At 42.8% G+C, this 24,827-nt stretch overlaps 1 protein-coding gene across 4 annotated transcripts in view; it reads left to right on the forward strand.

Annotated features, from left to right (window-relative positions):
* The window catches only part of CALD1 (caldesmon 1), a 253,423-nt gene that overhangs the window by 139,257 nt on the left and 89,339 nt on the right, over window positions 1-24,827 (forward strand). For 3 of the 4 annotated variants that reach the window (XM_026652189.2, XM_026652186.2, XM_024209149.3), the window contains exon 3: window positions 3,379-3,490. In XM_026652189.2, the coding sequence (XP_026507974.1) occupies window positions 3,420-3,490 (71 nt within the window). In that variant the 5' untranslated portion in view covers window positions 3,379-3,419. Of the gene's footprint in view, window positions 1-2,525; window positions 2,772-3,378; window positions 3,491-24,827 lie in introns of those variants that run through there. The other variant, XM_026652187.2, reaches the window with a different exon arrangement.

Below are 24,827 nucleotides of genomic sequence, written 5' to 3' on the forward strand. Positions count from 1 at the left end.
GACGGACCAGGGGAAGAAGGGAGGGAGGGAGAGAGGGAGAGAGGGAGGGGCGAGTGACGACATGGCATACAGGTACAGGGAATTAAAATCAAGAAAGGTGGCTTTGCATCAGGGAGAAACACAAACAACTGTCACACAGAATGCCCCCCCCCCCAAAAGATTGAACTCAAAAGCCTGGGTTTAGCAGGAGGAAGGGGGGGAAGCAAATGAATACAGAATAAATCTATTTTTTACATCTTAAGACGACGGTGCAGCATGACTGATAGCCCTTGGCATTTTCTGGGTGCTTGGCAGCAAATACTGGGCGCTTGGCAGTTAGCCTTCAGGTCTATTGCACGATCTGATACCCAGTATGACAACGATGGATACCAGTCGTAATATACTATCTACTGCCCAAAAGGCAAGGGGTTGCTGCTGTGTAGCAATGTTGCCCCATCCTGCGCATACTACGTCTGATAACCATCATCATCAAGGCAAGGGGGCTGGTGCAATGCAGCCCCACGGCTGCCAGCCCCATGTCTGCCAGCACCCAGATAGCCCTCGGCCTCTTCTGGGTGCTTAGCAGACAATATTGGGCACTTGGCAGAAAATAGCATACTACGACTGATAACCATCATTGTCTGCCCGGGTGCCCATGATCGACAGCCACTGCAGTACGATGACGACGGTTACCAGTCGTAATATACCATCTTCTACCAAAAGGCAAGGGGCTGGTGCAATGCAGCCCTACGGCTGCCAGCCCCACGGCTGCCTGCACCCAGATCGCCAATGAAGGCTACCAGTCATGCTGCACCGTCTACCGCCAAAAGGCAGTAAGCTGCTGCTGCTGTTTAGCAATGCAGTCCCACGTTTGCCGGCACCCGGAAGACATATGGTGACGGTGAGCTGAGCTGAGCGGGCTCAATGCTTGGCGTGGTATGTTGTCTGCACAGGTAACCCAGGTAAAAAGGCGCGAATCTATTGTCTGCCGTTGCTGTGACGGCGGGGGAGGGGCCTGACGCAATGTACCCAGAACCCCTCGCGGCACTGCTTTGCATCATCCGGGCATTGCGATCTCAACCCATAATTCCAATGGGCGCCGGAGGCTCCGGGAACTGTGGGATAGGTACCATAGTGCAATGCGCCGGAAGTCGACGCTAGCCTCGGTACTGTGGACGCGGTCCGCCGACTTCATGCACTTAGAGCATTTTAGGTGGGGACACACACAATCGGCTGCATACAACCGGTTTCTATAAAACCGGCTTCTATAAATCCGACCTAATTCTGTAGTGTAGACATAGCCTAAGTAAGTTGCTGGAAATTCACCAGTGGGTACAAGCTTTCAGGCTGTCTGCCTTGAAGGTCGCTGAAAGGAAATTTGCAATTGTTTCATTGTACCGAGAGAAAGCGGAATGGCATGTCTTGGCACTGTGCCGTCACCAGTGGTGGCAGCCTGAGAGTACTTTGCAATAAGTAGTAATTCTATATTAGGGAACACGCTCTGGCTCTGTGTTTCTTGGCTCCAATAGGTTGAAAATGATGCATAAGCACACCATCACTGTCGCTTTCTGAGAGCTAATTCAGTACAATGGAAAGGTGATTGACGGCCATAGAGACTGAAGGAGTTTATTCATTCACAGCAAGGCAAGTGTCCACCTCCTCGCTGCCCAGATATTAAGGTCCTGATCCAGCAAAGTACTTAAGTATGTGCTTAACTTCAAGCACATGAGTAGTCGCTGTGAAATCAATGCTGAATTGAAATAGACTGAAGCACATGCTTAAAGCCAAGCATGTACTTAAGTGTTTTGCTGAATTGGGGCCATGGTAGAGGTGAGAGAAAGTAAGAAATATTTTTTTCATATCGTCCCCAGGCATTTGCCAGAAAGAAATTTTGTTTTTTCATGAAATTTGCAAGAAATGGGTAGTTTCACATAAAAAAGTATATGATCTTCAAAAGCGTTTGGTCAGGTATCTTCACTGGATCCAGTCTCCTTTTGGGGTTCTCTACTGGAAGTCTCATCAGAACTTGCTAAAAACGCTTTCAGGAACGCTATATTTCTATTGTAAAGGTCAAAACTGTGCCAAGAATCCTATTCTGTGGTGAGTGCCCTTTCAAAAAACAACCCCCCCCCCACGAAAAAAAAACCACCCCTACCCCAAGCAGAGTTTTTACCCCCAAAAGGGAGATGTGATAGAGATTCCCTGAGATCCACTAAAGACTTCACTATTGTTGTTGATTTGATATGGAAGATGCTCAGAAACTGCAGAGGTAGAGCTTTAAGGCAGATAAACAGATTTAAAAAAAAATAACTTCAAATAATTAATGAATGCAGCTTCTCTTTGTCTCTTTTAAATTGTAAGCAGTTAATAGCTACCCTTCAAACTGAGACTATCTGAACTCTTTCTTTTCGCAGTGTAAGAGGCTGTTCTTGTACTAAAGAGCTGGAAAATGTTTTTAAGGGAGGGAAAAAAAAACCCTCCTCGGAGTGCAGAGTCTAGGCTAGGATTCCAGAGGAAGTTGAGGCCTCCAGCTCTACACAGGAAGCAATCTTAGAGCAGGCCTTAAATGCCAGATTCCAGGCAGAGTTTAACTAACCACTGACAGCTCTGTAAACAAAGCAGGGACAAAAAGAGAACAGCTTTCCCTTTTCTGGTAGTCATTTTTGGTTTGGGGGCTGCAGGGGAATTCTGTAATACTCGGCTTGATGGGATATAAACGAAGGCTGAAAAGGCTTTGTATATGAAGAACTATAAAGGGGAAATATTTCATGGACTAAATTATCAAGAAGAAGGTAGGGCATTGTTAAAATGCATGGATTAAACTATAAAAAAGTTGCTTTTGGTTCTTTAAGAAGGATTTATACACAACTTGTCTCCTTCTGGGTGGTATTTAAAAGCTCTGGCTTCTATTCTTTCTCTCTCTCCCTTTTTTTTGGGGGGGGGGAAGAGGGGGAGTGTTAGCCTTTCCAGAATTCTTGTTATCTGTGCAGCTAGAAAGAAACGAGAAATCTGTTGTGTAGCATTTTATTGCTTCCAATAAAATTTGAAGTTAAAAACAATTACAGTCCTGCTGAATTCTTTCTATTGTTTCTAGGAAAGGACCTGTGGCATTACAAATAGCTAGTCTGTGGCTAGCAGATATATACAGTACTTAGGTTAATGCATGTTGATTTAATTTTAACTTGGAAACTAAACTCAGGAATGGGCTGTGTTTATCCTACTAGGCATTTCATTAATCCTGTTTATCTCAGCAATACTGAGGAAGTTTATTGCTAGAAAAAGAAAATCATACCAGTGGAGTTTAAAAAGCAAAAAACCACCCCTGAATTATCTCCGTTGGTTAAATGCATCCAATTGTATTCCATGTCCCTTCTAACTCACCTACCTTTCTCGGTTTAGATTCTGATCTGTTTGGAGTTTCGAAAGCTTGAACACGCACCATGGATGACTTTGAACGCCGCAGAGAACTCAGGAGGCAAAAGCGTGAGGAAATGCGCCTTGAAGCGGAGAGGTGAGGCGTTACATTGGAAAACAGAGTCCGTGGTTTGATTTGTGTTAGTACTGGCTTTGAGGCTTTCTGTGTCTCAATATCCAAAGTGTGGTGCAGTTTTACTGAACAACTTTGCTATCAATATGTTTAAAAAAATGGGAATGGGTAATGTTTCTGGGGAGAGGCCGAAAGTCAATGGGAGTTGGGTGCCTAACTTCCTTAGGCTTTTTTTGAAAATCCCAGCCTGGTGTGTTGAGGAAGAATGTAAGTACTGAAGGTGTGGAGTAGGGCAATGTGAAATCATTTACAGGTATAATAGAAAGGAACTTGTCAAGCTGACAATGGTCAAATATCATGCGTCTGACTGCTAGTCATAGAAATCAGATTGTGGTGGTGGTTCCAGAGATAGAGCTCAAATTATAGCATGTTGAAGGAAAGCAGAGTGGAAATAAAACCCTTAGAGTACTTAATATGTGAATACTTACCCTTAGAATATTTAATACTCAATATGAGAACTGCCTGCTAAAATATCTACACTACTAGCACATTACATTTATGATTTGTTTGCAACTGTTTGATATAGATTATAGAGGCAAAATTCTGCTCCTAGTTACTCCAAATTGACATTGGTGTAAATAAGAGTAGAATTTGACCCTAAATGTTACTGTTCGCTCAAATGCAGTGACAAGACTTTATTAAATGAACAGCTTGAAAATTTTGGGACTGATTCTCCTCTAATTCACACCCATTTTATACCAATGCAACTCCATTGATGTTAGTGGAGTTACTCCTGTTTTACACCAGCATAAGAGGGGAAGGAATCAGTCCCCTAATATTTAAAAGAAAAAACAAATGTCTTTATTTATGTTACAATGATTACATTATTAGTTTATTAAAACTGCAAGAATTTCCAAAAATATAATTTACCCATTGCTCTTTCTTTCTTTCTTTCTTTCTTTCTTTCTTTCTTTCTTTCTTTCTTTCTATTTGGATACTGAAAACGATATAGTCAGTTTCACTTTTGTTTCTAGTCTTTTTCATGTTCAGGTTCTCATGTACTAGCATAATGCTGCAGTATTTGAGTTTCAAATGCTGCGGAGGTATATTTCTTTCTTTTTACGAAGCAGTTTTAGATGGAAACAAAAAAAAAGTCAGTGGGGTATAATATAAAATACATATTTTTTGTATCTGCCTTGAACATTTTTAATATGGTCTTGCCTATTCAGGCAAGACTTTTCAAATGGATAGTGGAAGGGACATCAAATGGATGGACATAGATGCCTTTTAATTACTATTTATTTTAGAAGGAAAGCACTATCCTATAGAACTGTGTATGTGATGGTTCAGATCAGGGTGGAAAACTGATTCTTCGGCGTTGGGAAACAGTAAAGTCATTTGCAGATAAATAAACCCAAATGAAAGCATGGTGGCCAATGTGAAATGAGATGGTAGCTTCCACATTTCAAAAGCCACCATCACAACTGTCAAGTTGGCTAGCAATCTTAACAAAGAGGCTGCAAAATGGGTCATGGAGAATGAGCTACCTTCGAGTGTTCCCTCCAGGTCTGTATTGATGCATTTGGTTAGACAGTTGGCGAGAAACTTGCATGGCCAGTTCCAGTGCTGGACCATTCCTCTGGGTAAACAGGCACTTCTGTCTCCAGAGCTGTTGGGCTCTCACCACGAAGTAAATTTGCAAAGAAATCCATGAATTGAATAAAATGCTTGTCATAGTTACTGACAGGGATATGTCCTGGTTAACGTTGTTTTGTTGTTACGTTGCTGATCAATTAGGGAACATGCTTGTTTAAAGTTGTGCAATGCTCCCTTATAACGTCGTTTGGCAGCCGCCTGCGTTGTCCATTGCTTGCAGGAAGAGCAGCCCGTTGGAGCTAGCTGGTGGGGGCTTGGAACCAGGGTGGACCGGCAGCCCCCCTAGCAGCTCTCCGTTCCCCTAAGTTCCCTGCGTGGCAGCTGCCCGGCAGGCTATCAATTGCCAGCAGTTCAGCTGTCCCTCCCCCCAGTGCCATGTGCTGCTCCTGCCCTCTGCCTTGGAGCTGCTCCCCGGCAGGGCCGGCGCTTCAACTAGGCGACCCAAGGCAGTCACCTAGAGCGGCAGGATTTGGGGGGTGGCATTTTGCCACCCTTGGCGGAAATTTGGCAGTGGAGGGGTCCTTCCACTCCGGATCTTTGGCGGAAATTCAGTGGCGGGTCCTTCACTCGCTCCGGGACCCGCCGCTGAAGTGCCCCAAAGACGCGGCGTGGAAGGACCCCCGCCGCCGAAGACCCCAAGCCCCCTGAATGCTCAGAGGAGGAGCGCTCAAAAACCCTGGCGCCACTCCTGCTCCCCGGAGCCTCCTGCTTGCTGTGCAAGGGTGGGGGGGGGAAGAGGAGGGCTAATGTCAGGGTGTCCCCCTCCTCCCTGTTCCTGCACCCCGCTTACCCCATTTCCATAGAGCAGGGGGGGACACGACAGGGCTCAGGACAGAGGGAGCTTCCTGGCAGCAGCTGCTGTCTCAACTTGCTGATCTACTTAAAAAGGCAGTGTACTTAGAGTGGGGTCAGCATACTTGAAGGGCCTTGTGCATCTCTGTTTCTCACACACACAGAGTGTGTGTCTCTGTCTCTGTCTGCTATGCTGTCTCCCCTCCCTCCATTGGTGCTGCCTTGTAGAGTGTGAGGCTACATTAACAACAATGGGTTAACCCTTGCGGGCTCAGCCGAGTGCTAGTTCATCATTTAGCAGCAAGGCATTCCCTGGGAAATATCCCTCCCTCTTCCACCCTCTGACTTCACCACCTCAACCAAGCTTCACAATCATCATTGCTGTGTACCAGTATTAAATTGTTCGTTTAAAACTTATACTGTGTGTGTGTGTGTGTGTGTGTGTGTGTGTGTGTGTGTGTGTGTATATATATATTTGGTATAGTCTTTTGTCTGGTGAAAAAAATTTCCCTGGAACCTAACCGCCCCTATTTACATTAATTCTTATGGGGAAATTGGATTTGCTTAACACCGTTTCGCTTAAAGTCGCATTTTTCAGGAACATAACTACAACAATAAGCGAGGAGTTACTGTAGGTGCCAGTCACATTCACTGATTGGCAGAGGCCTGCTGTTTACGTGAGGACACAGTAATATTTAGATTTATCCCATGCTGGAAGTCTGAACCAATGCTCATTTGCAGTGAATATACATTTACTTCATGTAGATCCAGTTTATCAGATTATAACAGCTTGGTTTTTGCTTCTATTTTATTTGAAAGGAAAGACAGAGGGTGGCTGTTAGCAAGCCGCTCTCCCCACCCATAACCCCAACTTCCTGTAAAGAATTTTGGATAGTGTAGGCGAGGAGGCATATCCTGTCTGACGGAGAATTGTGATTAGAATTTCCCCTGGAGGGCGTTCAAAACACTGTGGGACAAATCACATCCCTACTGAGTTCCCCAGTGGAGTTGACTGGACTACAGTGACCCAGCTTGACTTTGTGGATGCAGAGTGCAGTTAGAATCCTGCTCGGGGGCTTCCTCCATCAGAGCCTGCCTGGTAGCCACTGTCTGGAACCCACACAAACATTGGCAGCGGGGAGGAGGGGTGTCACTGCAGAGTGTGGGCCTTTGCAGATGAGGCCAGGGAGCCTCTGATCATGCGCAGAGACTCATGAACTCCATGGAGACAAAGTCAGGTCTGTGCAATGATCTATCAATATGCTTCAAAGCTCTATAAACCTCATAAAGCCTCACTGGATGGTAGGTCGGCCACCCAGGGTGAATATGTCTTCTTGGGCAATCAGGAGTTTAGAGGAATGAGGGGAATACCCTTAAAAATCACAAGACAGCTTTACAAACCATGAGATCTATGATTTGCTTTCTATTTTTGGAGCCTTTAGGGCTCACGACTTCAAATATTTTCTCTGCAACCATGAGGGCTAGAAATGTACTTTATGAAAATGAAAATTGAGATTCTCAAGTCATTACCTGACTCCAGGAGCTGGGGCTTCATGCAAACTCCCAAATATTGCAAGACTCAGGATAAAATTGTGAGAATTGGCAACGCTGTTACTCAGCCCCATTGAACTCCTGACTTAAGGACTGCAGGACTAGGGCAATTATTAGCGACTAGTCACATTTCATATTAAACCTTTCTGTGAATTATATTTTAATTTTTGTGATTTTGTTTTATTTATTTTAAAAGCATTACTGTAACATCTCTATCTATCCATCTCTCTCTCCTCTATGTTAGGGGGAAAAATAGACCTCAAAGGCCCATGTAAACATTAAGAGACAGCAATATTTCTGTGTTATTCCCTTATTTGAAAGGAGATCTTTTTTTCCATGAAGTGAATTTAGTACTCCTGAAAAGTGCCAAACTGATGGCACCAGGGACCAAAATGTTCTGTTTATTCTGAGAACTGGCACCTGATGGGCCGTGCTTTCACATTTCCCCACACTAGTCTGTCATTGTGATTTAGATGCAAGCTGAGGAAACCGTCTCTAGGTCACTGGCTCTCAAACTTTCTAGACTGAAGTACCCCTTTCAGGAGTCTGATTTGACTTGTGTACCCCCACGTGACACTTCACTTAAAAACTACTTGCTTACAAAATTAGACATAAAAACACAAAAGTGTCACAGCACACTATTACTGAAAAATTGCTTACTTTCTCATTTTTACCATATAATTATAAATCAATTGGAATATAAATATAATACTTACATTTCAGTGTATAATATATAGAGCACTATAAACAAGTCATTTGTATGTCAGTTTGTATTGACTTTGCTAGTGATTTTTATGTAGCCTGTTGTAAAACTAGACAAATATCTAGATGAGTTGATGTACCCCCTGGAAGATCTCTGTGTACCCTCAGGTGTACATGTACCCCTGATTGAGAACCACTGCTCTAGGTGTGCAATGTAAAGCCAATTGAATAGACAGGTTAATACACACCTGCCTCCTACAGGGTTTCTTCCACCTTCTGCCAGTGGTGCTGGAACACTTTTTATAGTGGGAGTGCTGAAAGCCAGCTAACCAAACTGTAAAGCAGACTAAGCAGTGGTCCCCAAACTTTTTATCTCACCCCTTCCTTATCCCTGTCCACGCCCCCTGCCCCCCAAGAGCCGGGACTGGAAGTGGGGGCCACGGCTCCAGGAGCAGGAGACATGGACAGGGGTAAGGAGGTCAAGGCTGGGGCCTAGGGTTTCCAGGCATCCATTTTTTGACCGGAATGCCTGGTTGAAAAGGGACCCTGGAGGCTCTGGTCGTTAAAAGTCCATTAAAAGGGATCGTTAAAAGTCCAGTCAGTGGTGCAGCAGGGTAAGTCAGGCTCTGTGCCTGCCCTGGCTTCGTGTGGCTCCCCAGGAGCAGCCAGCATGACCCTGCAGCCTGTAAATGCAGAGGCGGCCATGGGACTCCGTGAGCTGCCCCCACCCTGAGCGCTGGCTCCACAGCTCCCATTGGCCGTGAATCACAGCCAATGGGACCTGCGGGGGCGGTGCCTGCAGATAGGGGCAGTGCGCAGAGACCACTGGCTGCCCCTGTGCCTAGGGGCTGCAGAGACATGTCGCCACTTCCCGGGAGCCACCTGAGGTCAGTGCTGCCTGAAGCCTGTACCCCTCACCCCCTCCTGCACCCCAACCCCTTGCCCCAACCCAGAGCTCCCTCCTGCAATCTGAACCCCTCGACCCTACTACCCAGCCCAGAGCCCCCTCCTGCATCCCAAACCCCTCATCCCCGGCCCCACCCCAGAACCCACACCCCCAGCCGGAGTCCTCACCCCCTCCCACACCCCAACCCTCTGCCCCAGAGTGGTGAAAATGAGGAGTGAGCGAGGGTGGGGGAGAGCGAGTGACAGAGGGAGGGGGGATGGAGGCAGGGGGCGGGGCCTCAGGGAAGGGGCAGGGCAAGAGTGTTCGGTTTTCTGAAATCAGAAGGTTGGCAGCCCTACCAGGGCAACAACTGGGGACAGGTGCAGGGCCAGCAGCTGGGTCCCTGGGCATAGGGGGGCCGACAGCCAGGACCCAGGGCATGGGGGGGGTGCGGAGCAGAGCCCCGGGCGTGGGGCCTGCAGCCGGGACCCCACATGCGGGACCAGGAGTGGAGCCCCGGATGCGGGCCAGGCGTGCTGCACCCCACACACACCTAGTTCCTGCGCCTATGCCTTCCTTTGAAGCATCTGGTACTGACGTCCGTCCCAGACAGGATGCAGGAAGAGATGCATCACTAGTCTAGAAGTTCCTATGAATATTTGGCTTATGTATTGGGCATGTTTGTTAACTGAGCCTAATTATAAGCAAATTCATTGTGATATGGACAGCTATCCCCAAGGACACTGTGAACGGGACTGAGACCACCATGTTGTTTCATACAGGCCACCAAAGGGCTGTGATGACATTCAGACAATACCCAAGCCTGCTTGATTCAAACAAGTGACCCAGAGGTGAAAGTATCCATAGCCCAGCACAGAACTTGTGAATCAACCTGTTTCAGTGCCTCTTTTGTTGTCTGTAAAACCGTATGGAAGTGGCAGGTTGTCCGTGTGTTTGCAGCCTGACTACCTAATTAGTTTGAAGCACTTTTCATGGGGCAAATCCTGCTCCAGCTGCGTTTTTGGGATGAAGGAGACATGGGGAGCTTCTTTCCCTCAGCATGGTCCTGGTGCTCAAGAGAGTGCAAGGGCTGGGGCATGGCCGGCTTGCAATGTCTGCTAAGGCCCAACAGGGGCCATGCCCCTGACCTCTAATGTGTCTATTTTGATATGCAGCATGGACTAGGTGGAGGGGTCACACAGCTTCATTTCTAAGGTGCGGCCAGCCACATACTGTGTACCCCAGACTTCTCTCCGTCTGAGCTATCTTGGTCTGTGTTGGCAAACTGGTTCCAGTGAGAACCTCACATCTGACTTTCTGTCTTCAACCCCAACTAGAGCCGGTCCAGTAGTAGGGGCAGACTTAGGCCTATGGTTTCTTAGAAATGTGCTAAAAAAAAAAATTGTGACTGGCTCAGTTACAGCATCTAGCTCTGACATTCGGGATACACATGCTTAGAGTTGACCCTAGGAAACCTGCCTTCCCTTTTAAAGACCAACAGCCTGATACTCCATTGGCCTGCACCTTGTGTGCAAAGGGAGGGGGAAGTGGGTATAAAACGTGAACTGATGCAGCCTTTTCATGCCATTGTTGGCACATAGACGGAAACTGATCTCTTCCATCCTTTTCTGTCATTAGCTGCTGCTTCCATCTGCACGATGGTGCTGAGATCGACTGTTCTGCCTTCCCTGCTATAGGTTCTTCTTAAGGTTTCTCTTGGGCACCCTCGTTTCCTCATCCCACTTGACAGCTTCAGGTGGGAGTCCGTGTGTTGGCATCCGGAGTACATGCCCCAGAGATGTCCAGCACTTCCGTCTGATTCTGGTGGAGAGGAGCTGCTGGTTGGCGACTTCTTGGATCTCTTCTTTGGTGATAAAATCTCTCCATCCAATGCCCAGAATCTTTCGTAGATATTTTTTTCAATCACTCCCAAATCCGAATGCTAGTATTTTACATTCACTTTACACTCTATCGTTGTGATCTGGTTTGACCTTGCCCTTGTGTAAATGACTGCACAGGTGCAGGGCCACAGAGACGCAGACCCCATGTGTGTGGTAGATGTGATGTGCTATATCTCTGTATCCAGCAATGCTTTGTGAAGCAGAATGGAGGCTGTATCCTGCCCCTAAATGTTCATGGGAGTTCAGTGCATGGATTGATGGTAGGATAAGGCCCCGGGGGCTTGATCCAAAGCCTGTCAAAGTCAGTGGGAATCTCTCCATTGACTTCACTGGGCTTTGGATTAAGACCTGAATGAGTTACCTGAACTAGACAATTTATGTAACGGTATTAATGGCAGCCTCGGAAGAGCAGGAAGGACACTCTTCCTTCCTAGCCACAGGGTACATCCTGTCCTGCAATAGTAGGGATCGCCACAAAAATAGGTTACAGGAGTACATGATAGAAAAATCACATAAGTTTAATATCTGAAACACAGAGAGTCCTGTGGCACCTTTAAGACTAACAGATGTATTGGAGCATAAGCTTTCGTGGGTGAATACCCACTTCGTCAGACCCCACCATGCGTCTGACGAAGTGGGTATTCACCCACGAAAGCTTATGCTCCAATACATCTGTTAGTCTTTAAGGTGCCACAGGATTCTCTGTTGCTTTTTACAGATCCAGACTAACACAGCTACCCCTCTGATATCTGAAACACAGTAGACCGAATTCCTCCCACAGGCTGGAGCCTGGGGCTATCCTATCAATAAACTACTACTAATAAATAATGGGCCAGATCCACAGCTCAGATCATCATAATTCCATTGACCTTGATGGATTTATGCAGATTTACACCACCTAAGGATTTGATCCAATAAGTGGCCCCAAACTATGATGACTCATCAATAAAGGCCATCTTAAAAATGCAGACTACTGCTTAGGGTATTATGTGCTTACTGTTGGAATGCAAGAGACATTCTCTCTCAGCAATTTTTTTTGATTTTGGCGTAGGTGAAAATGACAGTCTAATAACTCATGCTAGAGCCAGACAGGGCTTGGGGTGTGTGCGTGTGTGCTGTGTAAGCTTGCTGCCAATGCACCCAGGTCCTGGCTTGTAACTGTAAAACCTTTGTTGAGTAAAGTATACTAAGCCCAAATTCTTCTCTGTGACAGTGAGGCAACTCCACTGATGCTAGCGTAAATGAGAGGAGAATTTGGCTCCTTGAACTCTCTTAGGCAGTGGGTTCCAGTCTTAGGACTTACTCTGCATAGCACTTTGCATCCCTGGATCTCAAAGCACTTTACAACAGCACTTTCCTAGCGATGCTCACTGGAGCCATTTTACAAAACGGAAGTAATTTGTCCTACGTTACATAAGAAGCCACTGAAAGAATCAGGTCTCTTTACTCCAACTGGACTATGTAGGGCTCTATCCACCAGATCGTATTCCTTTCCTAACTAGCTTTGTCATGCGGATGATGGTCCCTTTAAGGACTAGGAAGAGAATACCAAATAAACCTGGAAGGCACAGCATCAAGTATTTTTGGATGCAGATTTTACATTTTTTAAAAGGAAAGACATTTCCTGTCCACTATTCATGTCTTGTTCCTTTTTGCATTTCACTTATCTTAGACCAGTGATACTCAGACTAAGGCTCGGGAACCACAAGTGGCTCTTTAATGTGGCTCCTGTGTGATTTAATTATTAACCAATCTAAGGTATTAACCAGTCAGGATACTTTTACTATGTCATTAACCATGATTTTGGAGTGGGGAAGGCTGATTTTTCAAGGAGTGGGACTGGCAGTGTTGCTAGCCTAAACACTGGCCTAAATAGGGTGACCAGATGTCCCGATTTTATAGGGACAGTCCTGATATTTGGGGCTTTTTCTTATATAGGCTCCTATTACCCCCCACCCCCGTCCCAATTTTTCACACTTGCTGTCTGGTCACCCTAGGCCCAAAGCAAGAATAATGTACAAAGGTAGCAATGCAGAACACAGTGCTGATACAGGAATGGGTAACTTTCTCCATGAGTAGTCCCAGTGACTTGAAGGAGACTGCTTGCTACTTCTGTGTATCTAGATAACTGTGCTCTCTCTCTCAAAAGAGAAGGAGATGAAATTCTTATACTAGAATTATCCCCTTCTCAACTGAGCACACCTGGAGACTAGGACTTCTATAATGTTTCAGCCCCTGAGTGTGAGATTTTTTGCTTTGTTTTGTTTTTGTAGTTGACAGGTAGAGCTGGATGAAATTTCCCCTTCAGCTCACTGTTGTGCAATCTATTAGTCACTAGCTGCCATCCTACACCCCAGAAGTGGTTACATTTTGTGTATGGAGAGTACTTTTTAAACCTCTTTGGGATCTTTGAGCATTCTTTATGTGCTGATGAAACTTTAAAGCTCAATTATGACTCGTATGATCCTGAACTGTGCTGGGAAGGAGAAGGCAAATTGGCGAAGTGTAGTGGCTTAGAAGTATTATGTCTTTTAAATGTTGTCGCCATAGTGCAAAAGTGCTATGGAATGTGATAACAAATATCTACTGTTATACCTGTTCAGTAGGTGTAGCCAACACTCCTTCAGTGAAACCTGCCCAGACCCCCCCACTGAACCTTCTAGTTCTGCCCTCTTACTCTCTAGAGCCCCTGCATGGCTGTTCTGGGGTGGCACACACTGTCCCTCATGATGCATCTATGCTATAGTGGCAATGATTTGGCCTTCACTGAGTGAAGAATTTGGTCCAGCGTATCTTTCTTGAAGTACATGCATTTAAGCCTAGCAGAATTTTCAATTGCACATGCCAGGCACACAATTTTCCAACACTCATAACTTAGTTAACTCAAACCTAAGAAAGCACACCCTCTTCGTTGAGGATTATGTCCATGCCAAATATCAAAATCCAGCCATTTTTACCTTAGTGCCATTTTTTTTTAAAAAAGAGTGATTAGAATTCTTTATCATAAAAAGTTGTGTTGTTTTTGTTTTGCTTTTTCCCTAATATTCCTTAAATTCAAAATCCGTGTAAGGCTCATCTTTCCATAAAAATATTCATCTTCTGGAAGTATCAAGGCATGGAAAATTCTGCTTAATTTTTTTTCTTTAATTTACAAGCATCACCTGAAATTGAGGGCAAGATTCACTGGTATGCTCCAGCTGCTAAGTTGGCTTTACAGCTGCTTTGGATCCTGGCACTAAATAATTGGAGCTCACGGGTGAATCTGGCCCTCAGTGTCATAACGAACAGTGTTTTGCAGAGTCTACTTCAGAGTTCCCAGAACTCATGGTAAAGCTCGGCTGACAGGCATGATTTGTAGTCTCATTATAATATGTCCTTTTAGCACCATTTTGTGGGTGCATAAACAAACAAACAAAAATTTGTAATCACAAAATTTCAAAGACACCAAAGTTTCCTTTGGAGTAAAATGAACACTGGTAAAAAGGCATATGCAGTTTATTTTTTGAAGTATCAGTCAGCTTCACTGATATTTTTTAAATTGTCCTGACTGAGAAGTTTGTATAAATGGAGCTTTGTTTCCCTAAGTAGCTAGCCGTGCAGAATTATAAACCTCACCAAACTGCAGTGCCTATGCTAAGTACCCAGAGCAGACAACAAAACAGACTCTTTATTATTTCAGATATTAATCCCATCTGTATGTTAGGATCATTCTATAATCTCAGTACTGCATCTACCAAAGCAATCAAGCTTTCAGTAGGAGGGAGAGCCTAAATCCAGCACTGATACACTGCCAGATTTTCACCTCTTTTGATATAGGGGCAGGTTCTCCTTGGAGGTGCTAAGGGCTGCTGGAAAGCCTGAGAAACAAAAACAAACAACAAAGAGCATTTTGCAATGGGTTGTGGAAGGGTATTAGTTGTTAGCTTTAATCAGAGAAACAAAATGTGGGTAAGTGTCATCTGGACATTGGGCCAGGTACTGAATTTATTTAGAACACTGTAAATCTAGAGTAAGACTAGAGTTATTTCAGAGTAGCTGGGACTGGGCGGTGGCCTGTTAGAATTAGTTGCACATTCATTATACCCATCTTTAACCTTTGATCCAGGGTTTGACAGAAGACATGCACTGAAAGTGTCCTCGGATTTAGGGAGCTGTGGACATAAAATAAACTGAGTGAAACTTACCATCTTTCATAAAATCTTCCCGTTCTCTAGAATGTCTTGATGATTAGAAATTTAGAACTAAATGATCAGTTCAGAAGAAAAACAATCTTTGAAGTCTTTGAAGAGAACACCTTCTGGGCGTATAAACCACAGAGCTGTACAACTAAAATTAGCATAGCAAAATATTAGTTATGCTTCTGTTAGAGTTGAAATGACATTTGCATTATAAGATATTGTTTTCAGACATTTCACTTTTTGAAAAGTTTACCTGTTAGGCTGAAAATTTAGGCTTGCTGTCTGGGGGGCTAGGGGAGAAGGGGAGGTGCAACAGGGTGAGAGAGAGAGCGCGCATGAGAGTGTCTGTGGCTGTAAAGTTCCTATGCACCTGATGATCTGCTCAGGTAACTCAAGTGCCATAGAGTTTACATGTAATGAGGGGAAAGTGTCTTTGGCATATTTGAAGGACTTTGATTAAGCAGGAACAACTTTATGCCCCAGTTCTGCATTTGGAGGGTTCTGATCTCTGAAATCCCGTTGACTTCAATGGGCAAGTCACTTCACTTCTCTGTGCCTGGGTTTTCTCATCTGTAAAAAGGGATAATGAGACTGACCTCATCTGTAAAGCACTTTGAGATTTACTCATGAAAAGTGCTATATAAGAGCGAGGTATTATTATTATGAATCATTATTATTCATTGTTACTCCTCTACAGGGGCCCCAGAAACTATAACAGCAGATTCCAATGTACCTTGTACAGGATTGCCAAAATGTAAAAAAAAAAAAAAGTGCCTTATGATGTTTTTAAATGTGCCTAAGGGAGTTAGACACCAAATTTATTTAGAATTCCAAAGGACTTGAGCACCTTAATCTCTTTTGAAAACCCCAGGCCTACATAGTGTTTTAAACTAGTAAGTGACCTAACTTTCAAAAGTGCTGAGCACTCACCATCTCTTATTGAAGTCATTATTAAATTGGAAACTATTTAGGTGCATAATAAATATGGATGTTGGATTATAACTTTAGGCACCCATTATTTAAAATCTTGGCCTATGTGTTTAAAAATTACGTATTATGAATAGTAGTAATACAATGCTATTTTTAAACATGTTGTTTAAAAAAAAAAATCTAGGTAGGGACTCCACGCAGAAGCACACATGTATCTGAAACACTGCATTTATGGAAATGATTACACGTTTAAGTTTATGTGCATGATCACATATTTTTATTGTGCCTTGCATGCAAATCTACAGTAATTGAAACAAGGTACAGAGTGCATCTATTGGAATCTCATATAGCACATTCAGCACTAAACAGAGTGTGCAATCAGATTTCTCTTATGCGAATAATTCAACATTAAGATGAAGTTTAGAAGGCACAGAGGTTGGTAAATTCAATTTTAAGGTTCCCATACCAATCACAACTGGGTCATTGTGTGTGAATATCTCTCTATATATTTAGGTATAGATTAATATAATTAGTAGAGCTGGTTGAAAACTTTCCATCAAAACTTTTTTCCAATTAAAATGGCCTTTTTTCCTAAATAAAAAAAAATATGGCAAATTTTTGTTTCATTAATCATTTTCCATACTTTTGACCACAGAAAGAAAAAGAAAAAAAGTCAGTTTTCAAAATGCCATAAAGGTGTAAATTGGCCCTAGCTCTGTTGTCTTCAGCAGAGCTATGACCATTTGCACCAGCTGAGGATCTGCCCCCTAAACTTTAAATGGCCTCACATTGATGCATGTAATATCTCAGCTATAACGTTGCAATGTTTTAGTTTTGGCATGTAAGAAGTTTAGCACCTTTGTAGGCCAGACTGTGATTCCCTCACTCCCTTTGAATTGTCCTGTACTTCACAAGTAATCACGCTGAGTTTAACAGGACTAATAATGTTGTAATTTATGTTCGGTGACAGTATGAATCATTATTGAAGTACAGTACCTTAATCAGGCCTAATTACAATCTGCCCCTTTAACATAGTTTTGAATAATCTGGGCCAGCTCCTCAACTGGACCTGTGCTGATTTACACCCGTTGAGAACCCGTCCCTCTGTATTTTGGGCTGTCCATAGTGTGGTCACATGGGGTCAATGAGGAGACTATGTAAGCTACATTTAAAAAAAAAGTATGATTTGAAATCACTAGCCAAATGTAAATATACCTCTACCTCAATATAACGCTGTCCTCAGGAGCCAAATAATCTTACCGCGTTATACGTGAAACCACGTTATATTGAACTTGCTTTGATCCACCGGAGTGCGCAGCCCCACCGCCCCGGAGCACTGCTTTACTGCGTTATATCCGAATTTGTGTTATATCGGGTCGCATTATATCGGGGTAGAGTGTATAAAAATTTAGCTGAACTTGGTATTAAATTATTTCCCCAGCTTTCATGGAGCCATACAAGAAGATAAAAGTTATTAGGTTCTGTAGAAATTCTGATTATTTTCCAAATACGAAAAACTCGAAGAATAAATATGAAAATTAGTCAGACCACTGGGCATTTAGGTATATCTGCTTCTTCTCAATGCAAGTTTTAATTTTATTCACACTTTCATGCAATGCTTATGATCAAATATCAGAAATTAACCCTGATATACAGAAGACTAGATTTTCCTATAAAAAGGATAGTGGATTAAAAATGAAGTCAAATGCTAACCAGTTTTACACATGAATAAGCATAGTATGTAAACACTATCAAATTGCTGGTGTCATGGGCAAAGTTACCCTTTAGAACTCAGTTCAACGAACCACAGAGGAAGAATGTTGTGATTTTCAATTGAAACTCCAAACCTTAGGTGCTGGAACTAGGGGTGTGGAGGGTGCTGCTGCACCTCCTGACTTGAAGTGGTTTCCATCATATATAGGGTTTACAGTTTGATTCAATGGCTCTCAGCACCTCCACTATAAACATTGTTCCAGCACTCCTGCTCCAACCTGATTCCAACTTGCCGAAGCATCTCATTTAATCAATTAGCTTTCATGCATTTTTGGCTGTGTTCTTTTTAAACAAGACATAGTTACTGAAGATAAATGTTTATAGGCATCTTTATTCTCTCATCACAACCCATGTAGTTTTAGGCTTTGTCTACATTACCCACCTTTTAGTGACACAGCTATGCTGCTATAGCCGTGCCGCTAAAAGGCACGCAGTGTAGCTGCTGTTTGTCAGCAGGAGAGAGCTCTCCTGCCAAGAAAAAACGTCCAACCCCAACGAGTGGCTGCAGCTTTGTCCGCAGGAGAGCGCTGCTGCCGACAAAGCGCAGTTCACACTGGCACTTTTCGTTGGTAAAATTTTGTTGTTCGAGGTGTGTGTGTGTGTGTGTGTGTGTGTAACACCCCTGAATGACAAAAGTTTTGCCGACAAAGTTCCAGGGTAGACAAAGCCTTAGTAATGAAAAAAAATCCCCCTGTTCAGTGGATTGTCCTTTTGATATCATGGTCTTTTGTAGAACAGATTGAGATGTCATAAATATGTCCTTCCTTGGGACTTTAATTCACCAGTACATGGCTCAAGCAACCTCCCCGCCCAAAAATAATGTCAACAGACAATTGCTCCTTAGCAGTGTGGCCACCTAACAAAGCGATCACTGGCAGGCAGTGACCAATGAATGGGTGGAGTCTAACGAAAGAGATGCAGCTACTGATTAGAAAGAACAATAGCCTCATTAGCTTGGCAGCCTCATTAGCTTGGCAGCTGCTCTTCCAGGAGAAGGAGAGTTATCGTGAAGGGAAGTTAGCATCCTGCATAGCTACTTTCCCAACACAATATTTCTTTTGGTTGATTAGAAAATGCACACCAGTGTATAGTGCATTTGATAAATAAATGTCAATTTCATTTTGTTGACAGTTAAAAAACTAATAAATAGTTTATGCAGCTTTGCTCTGTTTTGCCTATATGTGTTCGTTTAATTAGACAAACTTGTGTATTAAATATGGTCCTAGCTAGACAGAAGTGATAGGGCTCATGTCCAACAAATTTCTGTGTTGATGATGGCATATCAAGGCAGGCACTTAGTAACATCTCCTTCTGCCTCTTTTTGTTAAGACTTTTCCTATACAAGGCCCATTTCTTAGTTTATAGTCTGCTTCATTCCATTTAATAATTTTGCTACCATTCACTAAAAGCATGTTCTGGTTTGTAAGCCACCAATCAAAAATTAAATCAATGCCTTAGCCTCCCCTACCAAGCCTTGCCCCTTAAGGCAAACACCATCCTTCTTATGATGGAACTAGACAGTGGTGTATTGACCATGGGTTCTCAGAAATGGAGGAGTGGCAGTGGCTCTGCTGGGTAGCACTTCCCTAGAGGTAGCTCCCCTCTCCACCTCTACATAGGAGGAGCGTTTTAGGACTGATCTACACATATAATTGCACCAATGTAACTAATAATGTTGAAATTGATTTATTTAAACTAGAGCAGGCCTCCACCTAGACACTCTTCATTTGTTTGGGAAATTTACCGGTGCAAGCGAAACCAATATAAACCAGATATAAACCCATTTAACTTAAACCTGTGCAACTTCTGTGTGTAGACAAAAGGTTTTGCGACTAGGGGAGTGAATGAGGGTGTTGAAAACTGGGATGGCAAGATTTAAAACCAAGCAGGTGGTAACCTCACTGACCTTTGAGTGCTAGTCCATGCAAATCCTTCCCCCTCTTGTATCCAGGTGCAAAGCACACCAACAGTGGCGCCAGTGAGGTTCCCCCTCATGGAGTTTAGGGGGACAGAAACATTGCCCATTGCAAATCAGGAGGCTGTAAGTTCTGAGACTGTTACAGAATTAGGGCTGGCATTGGAGTCATGTTTCTTCGAGTGGAAGAAGGATTCCTTGTACCCTGAGCACTCCAGGGCTCTGGGATTTTCAGCCTGGCTGCCATGCAGCTCGTGGCTGTTTGCAAAGAGTACCCTGCACAAGTAACTTGCTAGATGGCTACACTGGAAACAAAAATCTGAGCAACATCCTTTTCCCTAGGTAAGTGGAGCATTGCAGAGGAGGGAAGGGAAGGCAGAGAGTGGAAAACAGAAAACCTGATCTGCATTCACTCAGGCTGGCGGAAGGCTCACAGTCAGAATCCAGTGCCACTGCTTACGCTATGAATCATGGAAACTCCATTTGTTTCTCTCACTATCTCCATTGATTTCAACAGATTTGCACAAGGTGTTAGAACAGACCTTATTCCTTTGAACTCAAACTCAAACAGAAATTGCAAATGCAGTCTGAAAAAATGCTGCTTAATTCAGCTTATTCAAACCAACTCTTTTTCTAAGAGAGAGCCTGTTTATACACAATCTGTCACAACACTCACTGTCAGGAATGAAAAACACACTGGGCCAAATTCTGCTCTTGGTTACATGCATGCAACCCCAGTGAAGTCTATGAGGCTGCATGCATGAAACTAAGAATGAAATTTAGCGTGCTGTTCTGTAAGGTTAAATACTGTGCATTTCTGTGGCATTTTAATCTTAACACAAAGGGCTGTTTTCAAACAGAGGTGAAATGACTGCACCAACAGAAATGTGTGCCTAACCTTACTGTGTCTGCAAAAATCAGCATCTTTGTAAGCAAATGAGCACTTACATGAGCAAACTAATTTCTTGTATATAATTTCCAGCTGTGTGGGGGTGGAGGAAAGTAACTAGACTGGACAATATGATGGACTTTGTGAAATGCACATGATGATGATTTGTGCAAGACGCTCATATAACATCAAGATGAATGTGGCAAAGAGTGAAATTCACCCCTAGGTAGAGGACAGCACAATCTTATTCAATAGAGCTGGTTAAAAAATGTCTATCAGAATGGTTTTTCAATGGCAAGTGGTGTTTCAATGAAATGAAAATTTTTGCAAAAAACTAAATGAAATTTTGTTTCAGCAAAACTCCCTCAAAATTTCAAAGAATATTTCCAACCAAAACTAGCACAATTTTATCTGCACTGAAATTTTTCATGGAAAAAATAATTTCCCTGTCAACTCTACTTCCCAAATCCTGTGTAGAACATAAGAGAGAATAGAGGAGTGCATAGACCTTGTGCTGGTCCTCTGTGCATACCTGACTTTCATCCTTATACCACATTCATCACCATATTATATGAGCCCAAATCATCACATGCATTGTATGATGTCCCTCTTGTGGTCTAGTTTAGTTTCTTCTTTTCTCCCCACCCAAAATGCTTGCATGAATGGAAGGATGGAAAGATAGATGGATACTGTACACTTGATTACCTACTTGTGCATTTTATTGGTGCAACAGGTACACAGCCATTTTCACAAGTACATGCATTGTCCCTTGCTTTGAAAATATTCTGATCACGTAAGAAATGGTGTAATTGTATTTCCCAAAGCTGGTTTCTCGTTAATAATACATGCCAAGCAAACTGAACTGCACGTTTGTATTTTAAAGTTCATCGGCAGCCTATGTGATATGACAGCTTCTTCTGGGCCCTGTTACTTAGAACATTCCAAAGATTCTCCAACAGACTATTATTTCAATGTCTTAATAAGGCAGCACTAGAGCCTTCAAAGACAAGAAGGTTGCCTTTTCTAAACACTTGGTACTCATGGATTCCTTTTATGGTTAGGCTTGTAAAGGTGGTATTCCATTGAAGGTCAGCAACACAGATAACAGAGTGTTTCTCACTGCAACATGGAGTCAGTTTGGAGTGCAGGCGTCATGCATTTGATGCCACACATAGAAGTTACTCCAAGAAGGTTGAGGAGGGGAAAATAAAATATTTGGGTAGCAAAATATAAAAAGAGGGAAAAATCAGAGAAATGTTACAATAGTGAGCTACTGAGCACTTTGTATGCCCGCCAGTGCTACTGCTCTATTGTTGGAAAGCTTGCCGTAGATAGTGAATACAGCTTTATGTGCCATGGATAGAACACGTGTGTGTTGGACTGGTAGATTGTAGATGGATGCCCCTAGGAAGCTGGGTCACTGGGGTTTCACAATTCAAGTCACCCCTTAACAATGTCAAGGGCGAATTTTAAAGTCACATCCATGAATGGCTTTTCATCTTTGAGAAATGATCGGGGTAGAGTGCTGTTGACTTTTTCAAACCAGTGAGTTATGATGCTTGAAGCAGTGTCTCTACTGGAATGCTGTGAGACAAATTTGTTTAAGCAGAGATATTTTTTCCTCTGTATGATCTAATAGGTCTTTTCCATCATTAACCTCTGTGCTTATCCTTGCACTAAAGGATTGCAGAAGTTCCTTCAGTGCTCTTGTCTTGTTTCTCAACAAAATATTAGGGGATCAGTGAATCATTTTCAGCATTCCAGTGAGATGGAGAATGTTGATGGATGAATTAATATGGGAAAGATCCCTGTTAAGTACTGAAAATCTGTTTGTGTTTTGTCAGGCTTGTGGGTTATAGAATATACTTAAATTAAACAAAGAAAAGAAATCTTCAAGGCAAAACAGAAGTCTTTAGCATATACAGTAGGCTTATAATTTAATTTTTCTTCCACTGATTACTGTCAGATGGACTAATGTGAAACCTTAATAAACCATCAAGACAATAAAAAGCGTAAATGGTCTCTTTATTCTATGACACCATTTGAGGAAAGGAACACTTGAAGGTGTTGTTTTGGTGGCTCACTTCTTATGAGTTTAGCTCTCTTCATCTGTTTCCCTGATGCCATAACTTGTTATACCCTGGTCTCATCTAATGCACATACATTACATTCACAATGAGATCTTGATGTACTGACCATGCTCGGAATATTTGTCTTAAATGTCTGTGGCTTTGTTGGCTTTTTAGGCTCCAGAGGAGAAAGGTGAATCTTCCAGTTAGTTGCCTGGGTAGTTTTGCCTGGCTTTTCATTCAGAGCAGGATAATAGGTGCTTTCAAGCTTGCTCTGAGAAGACAGAAAATCTGAGGAGTGAATAGCAGTAAAGCTTGCAAAGCATCCAGATTGGTTGACATTTTAAACTTTGTGAATACCTGCCTGTGTCAACGACGAGATTCTAAGGCAAAATAAATTAATTGTACATATAGTTTACATTGAAAAAGGCCCTACGGACCAGATCCTCAGCTAGTGTAGATTTGCATAGCTCTGAGGATATAGCCATATATGTTTGAGAGACTGTCAAGAAGTTTAGAACCTTTGCTGAGGTTGCTTACTGCACAACAAATTCCATTCGCAGTTATGTCAGTGTAGATTCTGGCTTCAGCAAAGTTACTCCGGATTTAACCGATTGGTATAACTGAGAGCAGAGACTGGCCTTCTTATCCTCATTATTGTGCAGGAAGAAAATATTGGTAAGATCTCTTGGAAACTAGGGATTACTTTTTCCAGAGCCAACTTATCTTCCTTTATTTATTGGTCATTCTTCCCCCTTTGGACTGTAGTCTTTCATCAAATTTTAAACCAAATTCCCTATGGGAATCAATGGGGAGTCCGGCTTAAAAGCTGATTGGCCCCTTAGTCCTACCTGCTGGGAAGAGACACACATTTTACTAATTAGTAAAACACTGAATTTACAGAATGTGTTCATGTTGTGTTAGCATCCAGAAGTTTCATCATTGGGCAATTAGTCTCCAGAACAACTGTTTTAGTTAAAAATATTCTGAAAATTGTCTTTAGTTTAATTGTATATTGTAAACACCAAGGTCCTAACTGTCCTGCTGCAAAGATCCTGTGGCACTTTTAGTATGAAAAATCTGGTGTTCTTGTCTAAAATTTCTCCTCTTCCCACTGTTGTGTGGTATTCAGTGAAATAATTGGCTGCTGCCCTTCACTCAGGAAGCAGTTGCATTTTTGTAGGGACATATGTGTATAGTTTGTAAAGCACCTTAGGATGCTTCAGGATGAAAGGTGCTAACGTAAATGTAAACTATTAGATGTGAACTGTGAAATGTAAGTTCCAGTCTATGTCTACAGGAGAATGGTTGCAGCAGTGTCTATACTAAGAGTTACACTTATGTAAATTAAGTTGCTGCTTTTCAGTGCATCATGACCTGGGTTTGGAAATTAATTTAAAATGGTGATTTTTTAATAGGATAAACTCCTCCCACATGGTGTGCTAATTAGAGTTAGAGCTGGAGCTTTTCTGCACATAAACAATGCCTTGCCACACTGGCAAGCTGTTGGGGCTAATTGTAGAGGAGCTAGAAGTGATTCCTTTCATCTGATTAATGGCATTTTCTTTTTGTACATATGTGTGTATATTTCATTTCTTTGTATTTCATTGTATCATTTATGCACCACACAATCTTTTTGAATGTATTTATCCTCCAAATACCCCTGTTCAATAGGGGGCTGCTCCTATCCCTGTTGTATAAATGGGTTGTATAGATGGAGAACTGAGGCACAGAGAGATGAAGTAACTTGCCTAAAGTACACAGGAAATCTATGGCAGAGCAGGGAACTGAACCTGAGTTTCAAGCTTGCCATCTTTGCTTAGTCACTTGCTCAGATTAGTCTTCAGGAATGGGGCAGAGCTGCAAAATTTTGATGATGATTTTGAACATAACAAAGTTCAGGAGTGTTTAGATCCAGGGTTTTGCTTCAAGGACATTGTAGAGACGGAAGATTTTGGTTTAGATCTAACAATCCAGGCCCAAACGTCCGGGGATGTTTAAGATTTTGGTTTTGGCTCATTTTTATTGTATGTATTTAATAATAACCCTACATATATTTTGCACCAGGGGAAACTCAATGTAGAACCTTTATATACCACCACTACTCACTGATTCTTGT

This window comes from Terrapene carolina, unplaced genomic scaffold (assembly GCF_002925995.2).
Source record: "Terrapene carolina triunguis isolate 2854851 unplaced genomic scaffold, T_m_triunguis-2.0 Scaffold112, whole genome shotgun sequence".
In the NCBI taxonomy this organism is placed as follows: Eukaryota; Metazoa; Chordata; order Testudines; family Emydidae; genus Terrapene; species Terrapene triunguis.